Consider the following 17,710-nt stretch of genomic DNA (forward strand, 5'->3'; position numbering starts at 1 on the left):
CGTTAAATCAGTGACCTAAAGCAGATCAACAGGTGAGACACAGGTGGAGTCAGAGGGGGAGGTCATTAGGTTCTGTACTTTTGATTCTTTTTATTTTACTCCCCACAGGTAAACACAAATATCTCCTCACAGTCTCAAACAGACTATAACACGTTTCAGGTAAGTCTTTATTCCCTGCACCTTCAAACATCAAACTGATGTGAGCCTAAACTGAGGGAACAGAAACGCCGTCGCATCAGCCTGTCCATCAAAGAAACGAAACAGACAAAAATATCTCCGCATCATTTATACTCAGGGTTAAAGTGGGCGGAGCTAGCCCAAGCAGCATTCATGTTGCACACGTCTGTAGGTTGTGATCAGGCTACTTTAGCTAGTGCGCATTAGAGCAGCGTGTCAGGTAATTTACATTTCCCAGCAGCCTCGTACTGTGCAGGTGTGAAATCAGCCATGAACGCTTGAGCAACATCTGCTTAGATCTTTATGGATTCAGTTAAAGCCAAAAATAGCAGCAGCGGGTCAGCCGATCACAGTAGAAATTACTGTTCCTCACGCCGCACCACTATACCCGATCTCAGAGCTCCTCCCCCTGCTAAATCCCACCGTGACCCCTGACTGGACTCGTGCTGCCGTTCAGGTGTGGAGGCAGAGGCGAACATCTGGCACAGGCAGCTTTTATTTGCTTTTTCCTGGATCACAGATGTTCAGCTGATATTCATTAGAATTAGAATTGAAGTTGGACAAACTTTCCTGCTACTTCATTGTTATATTAATACGACATGAGGTTCAGTCTCCTTTGCACACATACGAGGTAGAAACGCTCTTTTGTACTTTCATACGGAGTCAGAGCCTGTACTTTTTGCACTGTTGCTGGACATGCATTTGTGTCTCCACGTGTTGATTATTGTAACGCTCTTCTTTCTGGGCTTCCAAAGAAAAGTTTTGGAGGTCTACAGATGGTGCAAAATGCAGCTGCTCGCATTTTAACAAGAACTGGGAAATGTGAGCACATTAGCCCTGTACTGAGATCTCTTCACTGGCTACCTTGTCAGGTTTGAGCAGATTTTAAGGTCCTGCTGCTCACCTACAAGGCTTTAAACGGATTGGCACCTTCATACCTCTCTGACCTTTTGCACCTTTATGTTCCATCCCGTGCTCTCCGATCTCAGGACTCTGGCCTTCTAAAGGTTCCTAGAGCCAGAAAAAGTTGGAGAGCGTGCTTTTTCTTTTCGTGCCCCGTTTCTGTGGAACAACCTCCCTCAATATTAGGCAGGCATGCTCTGTGGAGGTTTTTAAAACTAAGTTGAAGACACATTTGTTCACCCTATCTTACATGTCTTAATTCTATGGTTTTTAGTTTGTAAATTCTTACTGTTTTAACTTTTAATGTATTGTGTTTTTACTTGTACTGCCATTTATCACTTATATTTATTCATCTTTTTACTTTCAAATAGTTGTAGGTTCAGCTGAACCTGAAGCTTCATCATCAGTACGGCAGGTGAAACGTTCAGGGCTGTAACACTAACCCTAATAAGAGCATAGGATACATCACAGTCTGAACAGATCGCCTGTCACCTGCTCTCACCTGTCCTGAGCAGACACCCGGCCCACAGCTTACCCAGAATGCACCAAACAGAAACAGATGAAATATCAGATTTCTGCTTCTCTACGTCAGGGACATGAAACTCTGATAGATCATCTCAGTGGTGCTCACAGGACAGAAAGTCAAAGATGCTGAAGTAAAAACACCAAATCTGAAGCCACTGCTGAAATATTCACAGCATGAAGATCAAAGGTCAAAATCTGCTGATTCTGAGGTCACATGGGGATTCGGTTCATTATTGCATAGAATAACTCGGGTGAGACAGAGGACACACTGGAGTGATACAGGTGTGTGTGTGAATGTGAAAAAACTAGATTATTAAGATCGCTCATATTCAGTTATATTTCTAGCCACTGATTGGCTGAATAAGAATCACCTGAACACAATCAGGACTTACCTGCAGCCTCAGATCACAGGTGTGCTGGTCCCGAGGATGTACAGGTATGCAGTCAGAGTGTCTCTTATAGGGCTCAGGTGAGGTACATGTGGGTGGTGTCCTCTGCAGCAGATACCTGATACCTGGCAGCGTTCGGGGGCTAGAGGTATGTAAACCTGTTCAAAGTCTGAAGATGAACCTGATTGGATTGCACTTTGCATCACTGGGGGTGTGGCTACAGGTTGTTAAGATTCATAAATTGAGGGGGATTCCAAAATAACGACCACTGATCCGGCCAGGTAAAGTTAGACGACATTTTAATGAATACACGCAGCGTGGAGCCAACACTGTACAGATTCGGTGTTGAACTCTCTTACAATAGTCAGAACACAATATTTATAGGGGTGAAACAGTACAGCCCCCCTTTCTGTTGCCAGGCAGATCCAGTACAGCATACGTCTATCCAAAACCACAATGACTTTTAACATAGTTTAAAAAGAACATCGTCTCGTCTCCATCCAGGTGCTTCCCCTCAGCTCGCCTTCGCTGTCGCTTGTCTCTGGAACATCCTGCACCTGCTTCTTCATCAAACAGTCACATATGCACGCACAATTTTGCAATTGCAAGCAAAACATAAGATTAACTTTTACCTATATAACTGAGTCTATCTACAATGTGTGTGTGTGTATGTATCAGCCTCTGCTTGCACTTTGTTTCACCTCTCAGCTCCCCAGCTAGACCTTGTAACCTTTCCACTAGACAGAAGGCCAGCACGTACACAGCTGAAACTGTATGTGTAATTTCTAGACTAAATGTCACACTCAAATGATGTTACTCAAAATATAAACGAGACTGCTTAACTCTTAAAACTTAAAACTTTAAAACTTAATCAAAGCTTACTCAAAGATATAAATGCATAATAAAATAACCTGCTCAAAATACTTACACTCAGACTCTGCTTTCGGTTTCACTTTTGCAAAGCATACTCTGCACCAGCCTGTGTTTCCTGTCAGCCTGCAACTCAGCCTCTCACCCACTGAAGTCTGGACTTCAGTGTAAGAATATAAAAACATTCAAAAGCCTTTAAAATTATAGATTTACCTCAACAGTTTAAAGTGGTTCTTACTGGACCTGTAATAAAAGCTTAATTGGGTGCCAATATGTTTAAACATCCAAATGCAATATCAATATTAATAATTAATGGAATAATAATAGTGATTATACACAATAGCAGCAAATAATAGCAGCATAATATTTTACTATTCCTGACAAGGTGTACCTTGGCTAACTGTTCACACACTTGAAGCCAAAGTGAAGTCTTTGACAAGTGTGCCTGTTATCATATATCATGACCTTTGACCTTTATTTGTCGCCGAGGTGTGCTGGCGTGTAGTCGTGTGTTCTCGTTCAGTTTCAGGCCCTCAGAGGTGTGCAGGTGGAAGTGTGTGAGTGTGGCCTACTTTCATCTTCAGTCTGCAACCTGAGCTGTGACAGCCTGAGCTCTGATTGGCTGACATTTAACCACAAAGCGTAACCACAACGGGAAGCCAGAAAAATGTCCTCAATCCCTCCGTTTATCCCTCCATTAGCGCACTCTCACGTTTCTGGAATGCACACTGACGTCTTCTCGACCTTCAGAACGAAAACTGAGAAGGGGACTGTGCAGAGCATGATGGGATTCCTCTGAGAGCTGCGCCTCCACACTCACCTGCACAGAGGCGAGCTGCTGCTCCACCTTACAGCACATGGACCTGTGTGTGTGTGTGTGTGTGTGTGTGTGTGTGTGTGTGTGTGTGTGTGTGTGTGTGTGTGTGTGTGTGTGTGTGTGTGTGTGTGTGTGTGTGTGTGTGTGTGTGTGTGTGTGTACACGGGTTCGTACTATCCTGGTGGGGATCAAAATCTGAAATTTACTATACTGGTGGGGACTTTCTGCACCATGGGGACCAAAATCCAGGTCCCCTCGGGGTTGAAAGCAATTTTCACACTCAAAACTTACTGACCCTATCCCAAAAAGTTGATTCTGGTCATCTGAACACTTTCAGTGGAAGAAACCTTTCAGAATCAGCTGACTGCAGGTTTCCTTTCTTTAGGTGCCTTTCCAGCTTTGACAAAAGTCCAGCTGGGATAACCACATTTACTCAGGGCCTTCTTGATGTTCTTCTGCCTCCCTGGCTGCTGTGTCAGTGGGGATGGTGTTCGCTCTGTGTTGTAGCGTCCTGATGACGCCCAGTTTGTGCTCCAGTGGATGATGAGAGTCAAACCTTAAATACTGATCTGTTTGTGTAGGTTTACGGTACACGTCAGCTTTTAGATGTCCCCCATTACTGATGGAAATCTCACAGTCTAAGAAGGCAGATTTCTGAGACTGATTGAACGGAAGGGCCTAGAAAACTGATATGATGCTTAATGTCTGAGATCACGTGATCAGTTTCTGTTTTCTCTGTATTTAACTGGCGACAGTTAACCATTAACCATTGTTTGATTTCTGACAGACAAATATTTAAATAAGACAATTTATAAAACTGACAGAACAGAATAACTGAGTGTCATCAGCATAGAGATGATGAGGAATACTTTATTCGCCTGTCCTGTAGCAATCACAATTACTGTCTGAAGGCCAAGAAAAACGCCCAACAGATTTATTTTCCCAAGTGGATCATTATGGGTTTTGCTATACTGGTTCTACTGGTCCACTTGAATGTCATGCTCGTTATGTTTTTTAATAAAATTTAAGTTATTACAATCAGAACGGACAGGACCGGGGACGGGAAGGAGAACAAAGAAAAGAGAAACTGGGAAGGAGAGGGAAAGAAAAACAGAGGAGAATAGAGACGACGCTAAAAATCTGATTACCTGCTGGAAAAACAAGCAAAAAGAAAAGCGTAAATAATGAATACTGAATGTTACTGAGTTACAAAGACCCCGGCAGGTCCAGGAGGCCGATAGATTAAAATACAATAAAGGTTTAGAGAGCCGACCTTCATCATCTGTGACTCCACCACGTCATGTCCCGAGATACGCAGAGTTCTGATGACGGAGCACCGGCCAGATATAATCCTTATTTTACCTCAGTAACACATAAAATCTAGAGACTGTTTAATAAAGACATGGCTTAAAATAAACGACTTATTGACTATGGAACGAACGTTAAGCAGGACGAATCGAAACCATGATTGTTGATCAACAGCTGACTGCAGCAGCACTTGAATGAAACACCTTTGCACACCTGTGGACCTGCCGGGCAGGGCAAGGACTCCACAGCCACAGAAACCCCGATCGAAGAACAGACAGAGCCATCACCAGAAAAACAGAGAGCGGATGACGGACACAGTGAGTTGTCCCCCCAGAGACAAGCAGCTGAAGACATTTCTACTCAAGCAAACGTCAGGAGAGGAACTGGTCGCAGGCACGGGAAGTTTCTCGGTTTCACCTGGACACCACCGGCCCTCGCTCCCCTTTTCCGACTCTTGGGGGTGGGAATCCCGAAGGTTGTGCACTCAGATGAGGAGGAAAAAATTTTTTGCAGCTGTCCCAGCCGCTCCCAACTGAAATGTTTAACAGCGAATCCCGATCACAACCACCAAACAAATCAGCTGACTGCGAGCGGTCCCAGGCCTGACGCTTCCATCTCCTGCTGATGGAGACACACTGATGGTCACCTGCTGTAGCTCAGTATCTGTCCAACAGAGGGCAGCAGAGGCACTTCGCCAGCCCTCAGTTGGTGTTTAAGCAGCAGGACAGAAACCATCTGCTCTTCTGATCAATAATCAATCACACACTGTGTGTGTATACTCATGAAGGCCCTTCCTGCCGCAGATGCCGTCTGATTGGTTGTCACAATGATTTTGTTCATTTGCGCATTAAATAGAAAAACACAAATTAACAGTAAACATAAAGATGAAAGCCTCTAATAATAATAATAATAATAACAATAATAGTAAAAGCAAGACCTGCGGCCCGTTCTTCGTACCTCGCTAAGTAAGTTAGCTGGATTTGATTGTTGACGATTTCGCGTGATCTTGGATCATTCGGTTCTCCGAAGCTCATCCGGGACTTGCTGTCATAGCAACAGATCCGTAAGCGTAAACCTGCTTGGGAGCAGGTTTACTTTAAGTAAACAGGATTAGATCGCGGCCACTCAGGTATGTCCGCTTCAGTTATACGAAAGCAACAGAGATATTTCTCCACTGTTTTTCCATAAATAAATATTATCAATGTAACTAAAGATAATGCAGTATTTGATTCTTTTATTGATGTCATACAGATACATACAGGTCATTTCCTAAAAAAAAGGGAAATGTACTATTAATCATTCTATGTCATGTATTTGATTATTTCAGATGTAATTCATATTTTAGAGTAGAAATAGTAAATTACTTCGTGTAATCAAGATGAGAGACCACGGCTATAAAAGCGAAGGTGGATTTGGGAAGTCTGTCGCAGCCATGTCCTGTCCGTTTGTACGCGAGCAACCCATTGCGGAAGGTGCAAGATTGATAAGGAGAGTTTTCAGAATTCAGCGTATATTGCGGGATAGACAGGATCCTTTAGCTCAGAGCGACAGTGTGCTCATAGAGAGATATCGCTTTTTTTGTTATTTACTTAACACTCTCTCTCTCTCTCTGTCTATATATATATATATATATATATATATAGATAGATAGATAGATAGATCTCCCAACTTACTGTGCATGCTTCAGTCACCCCTTGCATGGGAACAGGTAAAAGTGATGGAGTGTTATGTAAAACTACACACAAAAAAACCCACAATGTCAATAAATGTCACGGTACAAAAAGCCGGGGTGTGACGAGGGGGTGCAGGACCACCACCTGTCTTTATTTGCTCTGCCCTTTTCTTGGTTGCTGTTATAAACAAACAAACAGATTATTGCAGGGTCTCTTTTCAAGAGACTAAAAGCAATATAAGTGATAAATATTACCATTCTGTAGAATATTCTTATATTTCACTTTTACTTGTTCCCATGTTCTAGTGGGTCCTGTTGTGGCTCTAATGTGACAGAGGATATGATGTAATATAATATAATGTGGTATAATATAATATCACATGATATAATGTAATATCATGGATCACTTACGAGTTTAATTTGTCAGTAACTTTCTGCCAGCCCTCTCTCCTTGCTTTTGCAGCATTTGCAGTGTTCCCCTGCGTTTTAATTAAACTCTGAAACTCCTGAAATCCCTCAATCAAGAGTTCTTGCTCTGCTGCCGTGAAATACTGAGCGCGCTCCTTCGACATCTTCGCCGACCAATCACAGGGTTGCCGATCAATGTTTCTACTATCGATGCGTAGCCCCTTTTAAGCCACCCAGTGATCTCACATTACTTCATCCAGCTATACTAATCGTCAACAACAGGTGTGTTTGGGGAACCGGATTAGCGAGCTCAAAGTTAGCGCGATGATTTGATCTTGGATGTGTCATTTGATCTTGGATGTAGTAAGCGAGGTACGAAGAACGGACCCCTGGAAAAAAGGGCTCCAGAATGACAGAGAGCAGATCTGTTTACATATCTTAGATGAAGTCTTAACATTGATTTTGGCTTCAGCCATGAGCTAAACTGTTGCAGTGAGACAACCCTCGATTGCTGAGCAAAGGAAGTGTGACGCGCTGGGAGCTGGGAGAAACCTGGAGAGCACAGTTTGTTTCAACACAAACACACAGTCACAGTAAAATGAAGAAAACTGTCATTTCTTACAGTACGAGGCTCTGTTTTCATTCTCACCTGTTGCCACTGAATGTATTTATTGCTGGGGAAGCTTCAGATTCATACATCAGTATTACTCAATAATATTCCTTTTTTGAAACACGCTGAGGCAGTGTTTAACCATGAATGTGTCACGGTCTGTGTGGCAGACCGTGGGTGTGTGGGGAAGGACGACCCAAGATGCAGGACTGTGCGATGAAAACAGTGTGTTTATTCGCAGTGGAGTAAATAGTACACAATAAATTCCCCGTGCGTCTCCAACTCCCGTGCCGGGTCTCCTTCTCAGTGCCCGTGTTCCGTGTCTCTGCTCCCGTGAAACTTGTGCTCGCTGCTCTCCCGTTCCCGCACTCCTGCTGGAAAACCACAAAGGCAGCCGTTAACCCACAACTCAACAGCGACAGACTTAGCATGCATTGACTTTGCTGGAAACACTGACAGGTAGTTACTCAACGATCATCGAGGAGCTCTCAGCCACACTGCTTTGTAGCTCCTCTGACGAGGCTTGATCGGCACCAGGTGTGTGTGGAGATCCTTGGGTGTGACCGGTCAGCTGGCAGGGCCACACCCACCAGGCCTGAAGGTGCCTGTCATGACCGCGCCCACAAACACGCACACACACACACCTGCCAAAACACAAACATGGAGCGCAGGAAAAGCAGCAGAGCAGAACACACCCATATAATATAATAATAATAATAATAATCATAGTCCACACTGCTCACAGACCCCCGAGTCCCTGGAACTGGCTCCGTGACAGAATGTGCCAAAAACCATCAAAGAAAGAAGCCTGAAGCTTTCACTGGTCGTTCTCACCCTCAGAATGAATCAGGAGCCATCATTTGGGACACACACATCCAAATATGTCCTAAATCTGAGCAGTGACAATATCTAAGTGGTAACAGTGACGGACCAAAGCACTCTGGAACTTTTAACTCTCACGCTTGTTCGAGTAAACACGACAAAAACACAAATGTAACCCAACAGAAATGTGGAGCTGTAATGATTCCTGACAAAATCATTTTGTTACTATGAGCACATCTTTGTATTTCCATCACAGTCAGTCCGCCTTAAGCTGTCAAACTTTCATGGACCATAAAACATTTCAGCCAATCACAGATGGTGGAGCAGACCAGAAGGAATGAGCCAATAACGTCCATGAACACTGACACAATGAGTTTGTCTCCTGTTAACGTTGCCGTGCTGTGAGAGAGTTTTGGACCTTCGTCATCGCAGCTTCAGTAACGTGGCTGTTAGCTGCTGACGAGCTGCAGCTCAGCTGAATCCAGCTCGTACGTCTGAGCAGGTGGAAGTCTGAGGTCAACACATCTTTCCTGTCATGCTGCTCTGCAGTCTGCTGCCTGGGATGCATGCACAGGTGACGCGCATGCAGTCTGCGTGGATGTGTTTATGAAATAGGCGTGGCCTCCACATGGAGCTGAAGAGCTGTGGTCCATCACCTCATCCTCACTTCCTCCTGCCTCCTTCATCAGATCCATCAGCGATGACGTCACACACGTGTGAACGTCCTGCTGGCCGAGCCCGCTGTAAGCAGCGCGGACAGCGAGAAGACGAGGAGGAAGAGGCACGTCAGAGTAATGGGACGGATTCATGAAGCTTACATTAATGTGACAGAGAGACTCGACAGGCAGACAGGCTTTAATAAGGATACAATACACACACACACACACTCGTGTGTGTGTATTGTATCCTTATTAAAGCTTATTAAATCAGCCCACATCCTCTCAAAGCACACACACACACACACAGATACACACACTCACACAGGACGGTGGGTGATGCCTCAGTGTGCTGTGGATCAGTTTACCCAGAATGCACTGGAACATGAGTGTGGTTTTAAGGGGTGGGGGGTGCACTATGATATACACTGTGAGCCCTGTAGTACGGGGAAGGAAACCCCAACAATCCACTGAGCGGCGCTTGGTGGCAGCAGGAAAAGGCCTCCAGCAGATCCAGGATCAGGGAGGAGCAGCCCTCTGCACAGGTCAGCTGGAGGTGGGGGGGGTCAACCTTACCTGAGCTCAGGTGTGGTGGCTCAGCAGGTGTTTCATGTGTCCCTGGTCGGCCAACTGAACAATGAAGTTTTGTTTCCTGAGGCGATCCAAACACATCGCCTCCGTTTACTCATCAGCAGTGACTCACCGGCTCAGTCTATTTACTGCGCGCCGGCTGGGTTTATTTCCTAACTCTGACAGGTATTTCTTTAGTGACTCAGCTCTTTCTGAGCCTCCGGCTGTGTTTCTTTGCTGCACAGAGAGCCACAGCAGACTCACGGAGACGACAGGTGAGCCTCTGCCTCACAGTTACAGCAGGCCCTGCTGACAGGATGTTCAGGTGAAAGTGCGGCAGCGACCTCTTTCAGCTGGAATGACTTCTGACAACCGATCTGCTCGTTAGCTCGAGGCTAATCTCTGAGCTGACTGAGCTGCTCGTTAAGATTAATAAACAGTGAGGGTGGGTGTTATTTTCTGCAGGTGAGCAGAATCAGAGGTGACACTTAAGTAGAAAAAGAGCAGAACTCACCAGCAGCAGGAAGAAGAATCAGAGGACCTACAAAATAAAACCCTAACATCACAGCAGCTCTGCAGCTCATGCAGATTAAGAAGCAACATGAGCTGCTGATTGGTCAGTTCTCCAGCTTCCATTGGAGCAGGGCGATATGACCAATAATATTTATCACCATATACATTTGAAAATTTGCGATAATGATATAACTGACGATATAACTGACACGAGACAAAATACTTTACAACTCCACAACTTTATTAGTGCAAAAAAACATCAATGTATCTTCACTTAAACAAGCAGCTGTTTTTTATGTGCATTAAAGTTATATAAAAATGTAACAGTGCAAATGAAAATTCCTCGCTGACAGTTTAACCAAAAGGCATTTCCAGAGGAAATTGGCCGACATATCCTCAGCATAACCATGTATAATATCCACAAACTTACAAAGAGGTTATAATATCCACAAACTTACAAAGAGGTTATACACACACAATACGGTAATATTATGTTGAAGCACAGTACGTATCACTCCGCGAGGCTCCTGCCTACGATAGCCGTAATGCTCCGACAATCCATCAAGCGGTGCGGCTTCGTGGCTTAGCAAAGTCGTACTGAAACATTTGACAGATTTTCGAGCGCCGTGTAGCACATAAAATCGTTTCGAGGTCAGTAAACACAACCAGAATTCATACATAAGGCACACGGGATTATAAGGGGCACTGTCGATTTTCAGAAAAATCAAAGGATTGATTTTAAGTGTGCCGTATTTTCCAAAGAACACGGTAATAACGACGGCCCGCTAGCATGCTCTACCAAAAATAGTGCTTTGTTGTGTATCTGACGGACGAAAGCTAAACCAGTTCCACACCACTGAAGCTGCAGCATTTTTACAAACCAGTTCTGGTTCATCTGTTTCACTCAACGATCCGCTTTCGCCTTCTCATTCTCCGTCGCCGTCATGCTTTTTCCGCCATGTGCGTATGAAAACAAAGAGCATGAGCAGTGCCATGCGCGTTTTACCCATATTCTATCGCGATATTTCATTTTCTTATCGTTTCCCAAAATTATACCGGAAATGTACGGTATGATATGGCCCAGCCCTAGTAGACATTGGCTGTTTTTTCACTCAAGTTCAGTCCCGTCCTTGTATCTGACCATGTTAAGAAGAATCTTTTTGTTTGTTAACCTCTAAACTGTGAAGCTCCAAAGTAAAGGATGAACCATCCTGTCACACATTTCTTTACTGAATCTATAAAAAATAATAAAGATAACACAGTTTGACATAAAATTGTATTTTTGCACCAACACTGTGATTCCCAAAGAGCAGTTAGCTAACAACATATCGGCGCATGGCGTGTCCTTAGACATCTGAGGAAAGGGGACACACTTTGAAGTGCGATACCCAAAATGCTCTCTTCATTCACCGCGCAGGAACATCTGAAAACACCTCTTTATCAGCAGCTCTGTTTTCCAGCGTGACAACGATGACAACGATCCCAAACACACTGCCAGTGCAGGGAAAGCACACCTGGATGGGCCTCCTTAGAGCCTGGACCTCAGCAAGACCGAAGTGAGGTCATCCTGACACAGACGAAGCCTGGAGATCCTCACAAAGGAGAACAGAGAGCTGCGTCCAGCTCGTCCTCTACATCAGCTTCCTCTGTGAGTCGAAGTATGAGAGATGTCAGAGGCACACACGGCACCGTCCAGCAGTCAAAACATCTGGATCGGCACTCGGCCGCCAGCTGACCTCGATCAGCTCAGAGAGAAGCGATCGATCGATAATCAATCACAATGAAAAGGTTTTCATCCGGTTTCAGTTGTTTTCTATATCACACACACACACACACACACTGGTGGTTGTTGTCACTGATTAATCGATTTTTGATCTCTATGGTTTCTTAAACGCCCCCCCCCCCCCCCCCCCCCCCCCCCCGCCGCCGCCGCCATCTCTCCCTCTCGCGCTCTCCTCTGATTGGCTCGAGCTCTACAGCAGCCTCCTCACTGCCAGCACGCGCTCCTCAGTCGGTCAGTGTGGATGAGAGCAGCTCGGAGCGGACCGGGACAGAGCCGTGCTAATCCGGACTCTCGGCTCGGACCGACATGTTCTGGGATCTAAACCGGAACGGAGCGCGCGGGACACCAATGTGAGCTGCAGGACGGCGCATGCCAGAGCGCGCGCGTCCGAGTGGATGAATGAGTGACGGAGATGGACCGGAAACTACTGAGTCAGGTAGGGACCCGTGCGCGTGTGCACAGTTCCGTGCTGCGCGTGCACCCTCTCAACTTTTAAGTGTGTGCCAAAGTCAGCGACTCTTATTGTGAAAGAACGGCCATAATTCAGAGGGGTTTCAAAATAAAAGTTTCCCCCATTAACGATGTTTTTTTTTATTAATTGTGGCTTTTATTTTGAAAATCCGACTCAGTAATTTAGTAGCAGGATATCTTTGGAGCATGCTCAGTGTTAATTCACTGCCTGCAGCAGGTGAGCTGATCCTCCTCACAGCTGTCCAGCTGGAAACATCTGGAGAGTCGGGTGACATCAAGTTTAAAGTTTTTTTCCTAAACTCAGAACAAAGTTTACTGAAAGGAGGAATAATCTTTGTCGTGTCTCACACCTGTGTGATGTAAAGGTCAGAGGTCAGAAGTAGGTTAAGTCTATGCACCTCCCAAACCCAGCAGCACACGTGCGTTTCTGTCTGAGAAACACTGTGACGCTGCTGCAGTGATGTCGATGATCTGACACTCTGATAGATGAACGCTCCATGTTGTGACTGAAGCTTCTGTGAAACACTGGAACGTGCAGCTCTACTCAAACTTTGGATGAAAACCAAACAGCAGTTCAGGTTCCTGATGGGCGGGAACCAGCGGCGTCTGAAAGCGGATCAAACCGAGGCTCACAGATGAGCCTCAGCGTCACGTCCTCACAGAGCGAGTCAGATATTAGGAGTACTCTCACTGGTTGTTGCTTTAGTCAGTCTCATCTTTAATGATGTTGGTTTAGCTCCGCCCACTTCCTCGCTGAATCTCCTTCATATTTAAGCATCGACTTAAACATTTCCAACGATCAGGAGCTTTATTTATGTTTACAATTTAATAAAACTACAATAATTCAGATAGAGCCAGATCAGTCTGCATTTAAATAACGCACACAAAAACACACACAGACATACACACAACTCAGAGTTGTAAGGACTCTGTGTATAGATGGAGGTGTGGCTTCTCTTCAGTGTACAGCCAGCTGTTATTGTGTGTGTGTCACAGTGTGTGTGTGTGTTCAAAGCAGCAGTAATGACAGTGAAGAGAGAGAGTATGTAGTGAGGGGGCGACCGTCATCCATCGCCTTCTGTCTCCATCTGTGTGCTCCGTCCATCGTCCTCCATGCTGAAAGCAGAGGTCAGAGGTCAGATATCAGGTGACAACATGAAAAGTACAGGAAGTAGTTCCAGGCCACAAAGCTGCTTCCCCTGATTTATTGTCGACCACTGGCGAATGAAGGGTTAAACTTCCCACAGCTGCACTGTGATTGGTCGGCAGCCTGCTCCTTCACAATAAAAGCCTCCTGCTGTGTGTGCACAGTGAAATTTGAAGCTGTGACAGGAGGAGGTGGGCTGGAGGTGTTAATCATCACTCCTCCACAGGGACATGAAGGAGGAGAGCGCTGCTTAAAGGAGCAGTCTGCTGCTTAATGATGATGAAGGATGCTGAAGCTCTCAGTGGTTAAAGCTCCGGTGTGTGTGAATCGTTATCATCACGAAGTCATCATCGGGCCCTCGGCTCAGCTCAGACGGCCCATCCTCAGGCATAGCAGGGAGGAAAACCAGCAGTGACACACAGCAGGACATTCCAGGGAAAATGTTGTGATATGCAACAACCTCAGCTTTAGTGTGAGCCCAGATGTGAGGCACAGATGTGAGGCCATCCTGTGTAAGAGCTCGGCTCTGTGTGACATTCAGATTCGAAGATGCTGAACTCTGAAATAAACAGATCAGCTCACAGCTGGCTACAGTGGCGGTCAGGCGAGGGGGTCAGGTGTTTGATGACAGCCTGACATGCTTGCTGGGTTTTTCACGTCTGTCAGCATTTCCATGTCAGCCATGGAGGAGGTTCAAGTATTGGCAGAGCAAACTGAGACGGCAAGGTGCATGCTGGGAGTCGTGTGACGCAGAGCGAGAGACCAGTGTCATTGTGCGTTAGTGTGCATTACTGTGGTCTGTTAGTGTGTGCTGGTGTGGTCAAGGAGACTTTATTTACACCTGCAGGTAAATTTGTTTTACAGAGAAATGATGGCGTTTGTCTTCACAAAACACACCTATGTGAACCTGACACACACACGTTTGGTCATCAGACACGATGAGTCTAATACAACAGTTCTTATTAAGTTGAGTGAGAGGAACAAAGCTGTTTCTATAACGCCTCGTCCTGCATCTTGAAATTGAGCCCGCAGAGGATGGAGCCATTATTAAGAAGTGATAGAGCCATCCTCTGTACCTGTTTAGAGTCCAGGGAGGCTCCAGGCTGTGACTCACCTGTCAGACGGCAGAGGTCTGACCGAACCATGCCACCAAACGAAGAGATAAAACAGACTCAATAAAAGACGATAAAACAAAGTCAGACTTGTTCAGTCTGTGTGGGAATGAGTGAAGCCGTCGCTGACTCTTTCTGCAGACGCATTTGCAATTCTCATCCAAATTCAGTTTTTCTTTCAATTTTTATTGATTATGGTCCCAAGATGTTTATACAGTGTGTTAGTGTGTTAACAATAATAATAATAATAATAACAATACATTTTATTTGAGGGTGCCTTTCTAAAACCCAAAGTCACCTTACAAAGAGAAAAAGACATCGATTAAACAGTAGATTCTAATAAAATAGATTCTAATAAATTAAAGTACAGAAAAAAGCAAAAATACAACCACAAACAACAAATAAAACAACTCTCCCCCCCCCCCCCCCCCCCAAAAAAAAGAAAAAAAAGAAAAGTAAAATAAAAAAAACAAGATTTGACAGCAAGTAAAATCTGTATTAAAGCGAGTAAGCCTGTTTAACCAAGTAGGTTTTGAGTTGTGACTTAAATAAGGGAAGGGAATCTATATTTCTTAAGGCTGAAGGAAGTGAGCTCCAGAGCCGAGGAGCAGAGCGACTGAAAGCTCTGTGCCCCACAGTGGTAAGGCGAGCAGAGGGAACAACAAGATGAGTGGCGGATGAAGATCTGAGAGAGCGGGAAAGTGTGGTGATATGAAGCAGATCACAGAGATAAGGAGGAGCAAGGTTATGAATGCACTTAAACGTGAGAACTAAGATTTTAAAGTTTATCCTGGTTTCTATGGGCAACCAGTGAAGCTGTTGAAGAATTTGGGTGATATGGTCTCTTAAGGGAGTACGAGTTATGACGGAATTTTGAAGAAGTTGAAGTTTATGGAGGGACTTATTGGGGAGACCAAATAAGAGTTGGAATAATTGATCCGGGAAGTAATAAGACTATGGACAAGGATGGCAGCAGCATGGGGAGTAAGGAAAGGACGGAGTCGGTTAATGTTACGTAAGTGAAAGTATGCATACCGGGCTATGTAATTACAGTTTTTTTCAGTCGCTAACAAGCGTTTGTCCAAACAGTTGTCACATTTGCAAAACTCTAAACACAATTAGCACAGCATCGGTCTGTCGTGGCCATACCATTCACACATTTCATGTCGTGTTCACCCAATATGCAGTCAGTGAACACATTTCCACAATGCTTACATTTTCTTAACAGACAAGCTATACCTCCCAACAAAATTATGGACTGTGTTTGTAGTATTTACGAATGTTAACACACAACATCCCACAATAGCAAAAACAATATTCCAAACCTTAGATACAGTATAAAAACCTCTGCTTCTGCAATGATATCAGTACAAAAACAATATCAATATCAAAAATATATCTCAGCTGATAATAAACAAACAATTGAATAATTGACACACAGCTGATTTATGTTGGGTAAATTGGGCCAACCACAGCTTATTCCAGTCTGGCTTAGACTCAGTGGGGTTTATAAGGCAAGACCTTGAGGAGTGATGTTTTTGGAAACAAAAAAAAGACAAACACTGTAATGTCTGGTCGAGGAAGAGTAAGAGCAAGGGGCCCAGGGAGAAGAGCAGGCCCAAGGAGAGGGCAAGGTAGAGGTGTAAGAATGCGTGGTGGTGGCATTCCAAGGGCTGCAAGAACAGTAGTCAGTGATGAAATTCGTGCCACTATCATTGACCGTGTAATCAACCATGGTCTTTCACTAAGAGAGGCTGGTGAAAGAGTGCAGCCCAATTTGAGGCGGTCAACGGTTGCCTCCATTATACGCATCTTTCAACAAACCAACAGGTAAGTATTGCATTTCACATGGATTGTTTCTATTCTCACTTGACATGTCAATATGGTCATACAGTAATGCATATGTTGAATTTTTTGTCTTTCTAAAGAATGCAACGTCTTCCACCCTCTGGGGGAAGAGGAAAGCTCCTCAGTAATGATCAGGAGCTTGCCATTGTAGAAATGGTTGCTGCAAATAATGCAATAAAACTGCGTGACATCCAAACTAGAATTGTGGCGGACCATGAGATATTTGACAATATCGATAGAATCAGCCTCACAACCATTACGCGGACATTGTCCAAACACAGAGTGCGGATGAAGCAGCTCTACACTGTTCCCTTTGAGAGGAACAGTGAGAGGGTCAAGGAGCTACGACGACAATATGTCCAGGTATAGTGTATATTCAATCCAATGTCCAGTTCTATAAGCTTTGCACTTTGCAAGTAGGTAACCTACACAATACTAGGTTACAGTACAGTATGGTATACAGTAATAACATGACTTACATAAACTTTGTTTCAGAGAGTTATGGAATTGGAGGCCAACCAGGCCCCTCATGAATTCATATACATCGATGAGGCAGGATTCAATCTGGCCAAAAGGCGTCGACGTGGACGGAATGTAATTGGAAAAAGGGCCACAGTTGATGTGCCAGGACAGAGAGGGGCAAACATTACCATGTGTGCAGCAATTGCAAATGCAGGATTACTCCTTCACAGATGTCAGGTTGGACCCTATAATACAGAGCGCTTGCTTGCCTTTCTCAATGATCTCCACCAGCGCCTGGTTCCAGAGCAGGGTCAGGAGGGTGAAAACATGAGGACCTTTGTAATTACCTGGGACAATGTGGCTTTCCATCACTCGCAAGCAATAACAACATGGTTTGAAGTCCACCCAAGACTGGTAAGTCTCTTCCTTCCACCCTATTCACCTTTCCTCAACCCCATAGAGGAGTTCTTTTCTGCATGGAGGTGGAAGGTTTATGACCATCAGCCACATGACCAGATGTCCCTCCTTGAAGCCATGGATGCTGGCTCCAGGGACATCACAGTTGACGATTGCCAAGGGTGGATCCGACATACCAGGCGGTTTTATCCCAGGTGCATCGACTTGGATAACATCAGATGTGATGTTGA

At 44.8% G+C, this 17,710-nt stretch overlaps 1 protein-coding gene across 1 annotated transcript in view; it reads left to right on the top strand.

Moving 5' to 3' along the window:
- The first annotated feature begins 12,275 nt into the window (after positions 1-12,275).
- Positions 12,276-17,710, top strand: part of crhr1 (corticotropin releasing hormone receptor 1) — a 49,321-nt gene continuing 43,886 nt past the window's right edge. The window contains exon 1 of the mRNA XM_063472632.1: positions 12,276-12,459. Within this exon, the coding sequence (XP_063328702.1) occupies positions 12,436-12,459 (24 nt within the window). The 5' untranslated portion in view covers positions 12,276-12,435. The remainder of the gene's footprint in view (positions 12,460-17,710) is intronic.

The sequence above is a fragment of the Pelmatolapia mariae genome, linkage group LG4 (genome assembly GCF_036321145.2).
Source record: "Pelmatolapia mariae isolate MD_Pm_ZW linkage group LG4, Pm_UMD_F_2, whole genome shotgun sequence".
Taxonomy (NCBI): domain Eukaryota; kingdom Metazoa; phylum Chordata; class Actinopteri; order Cichliformes; family Cichlidae; genus Pelmatolapia; species Pelmatolapia mariae.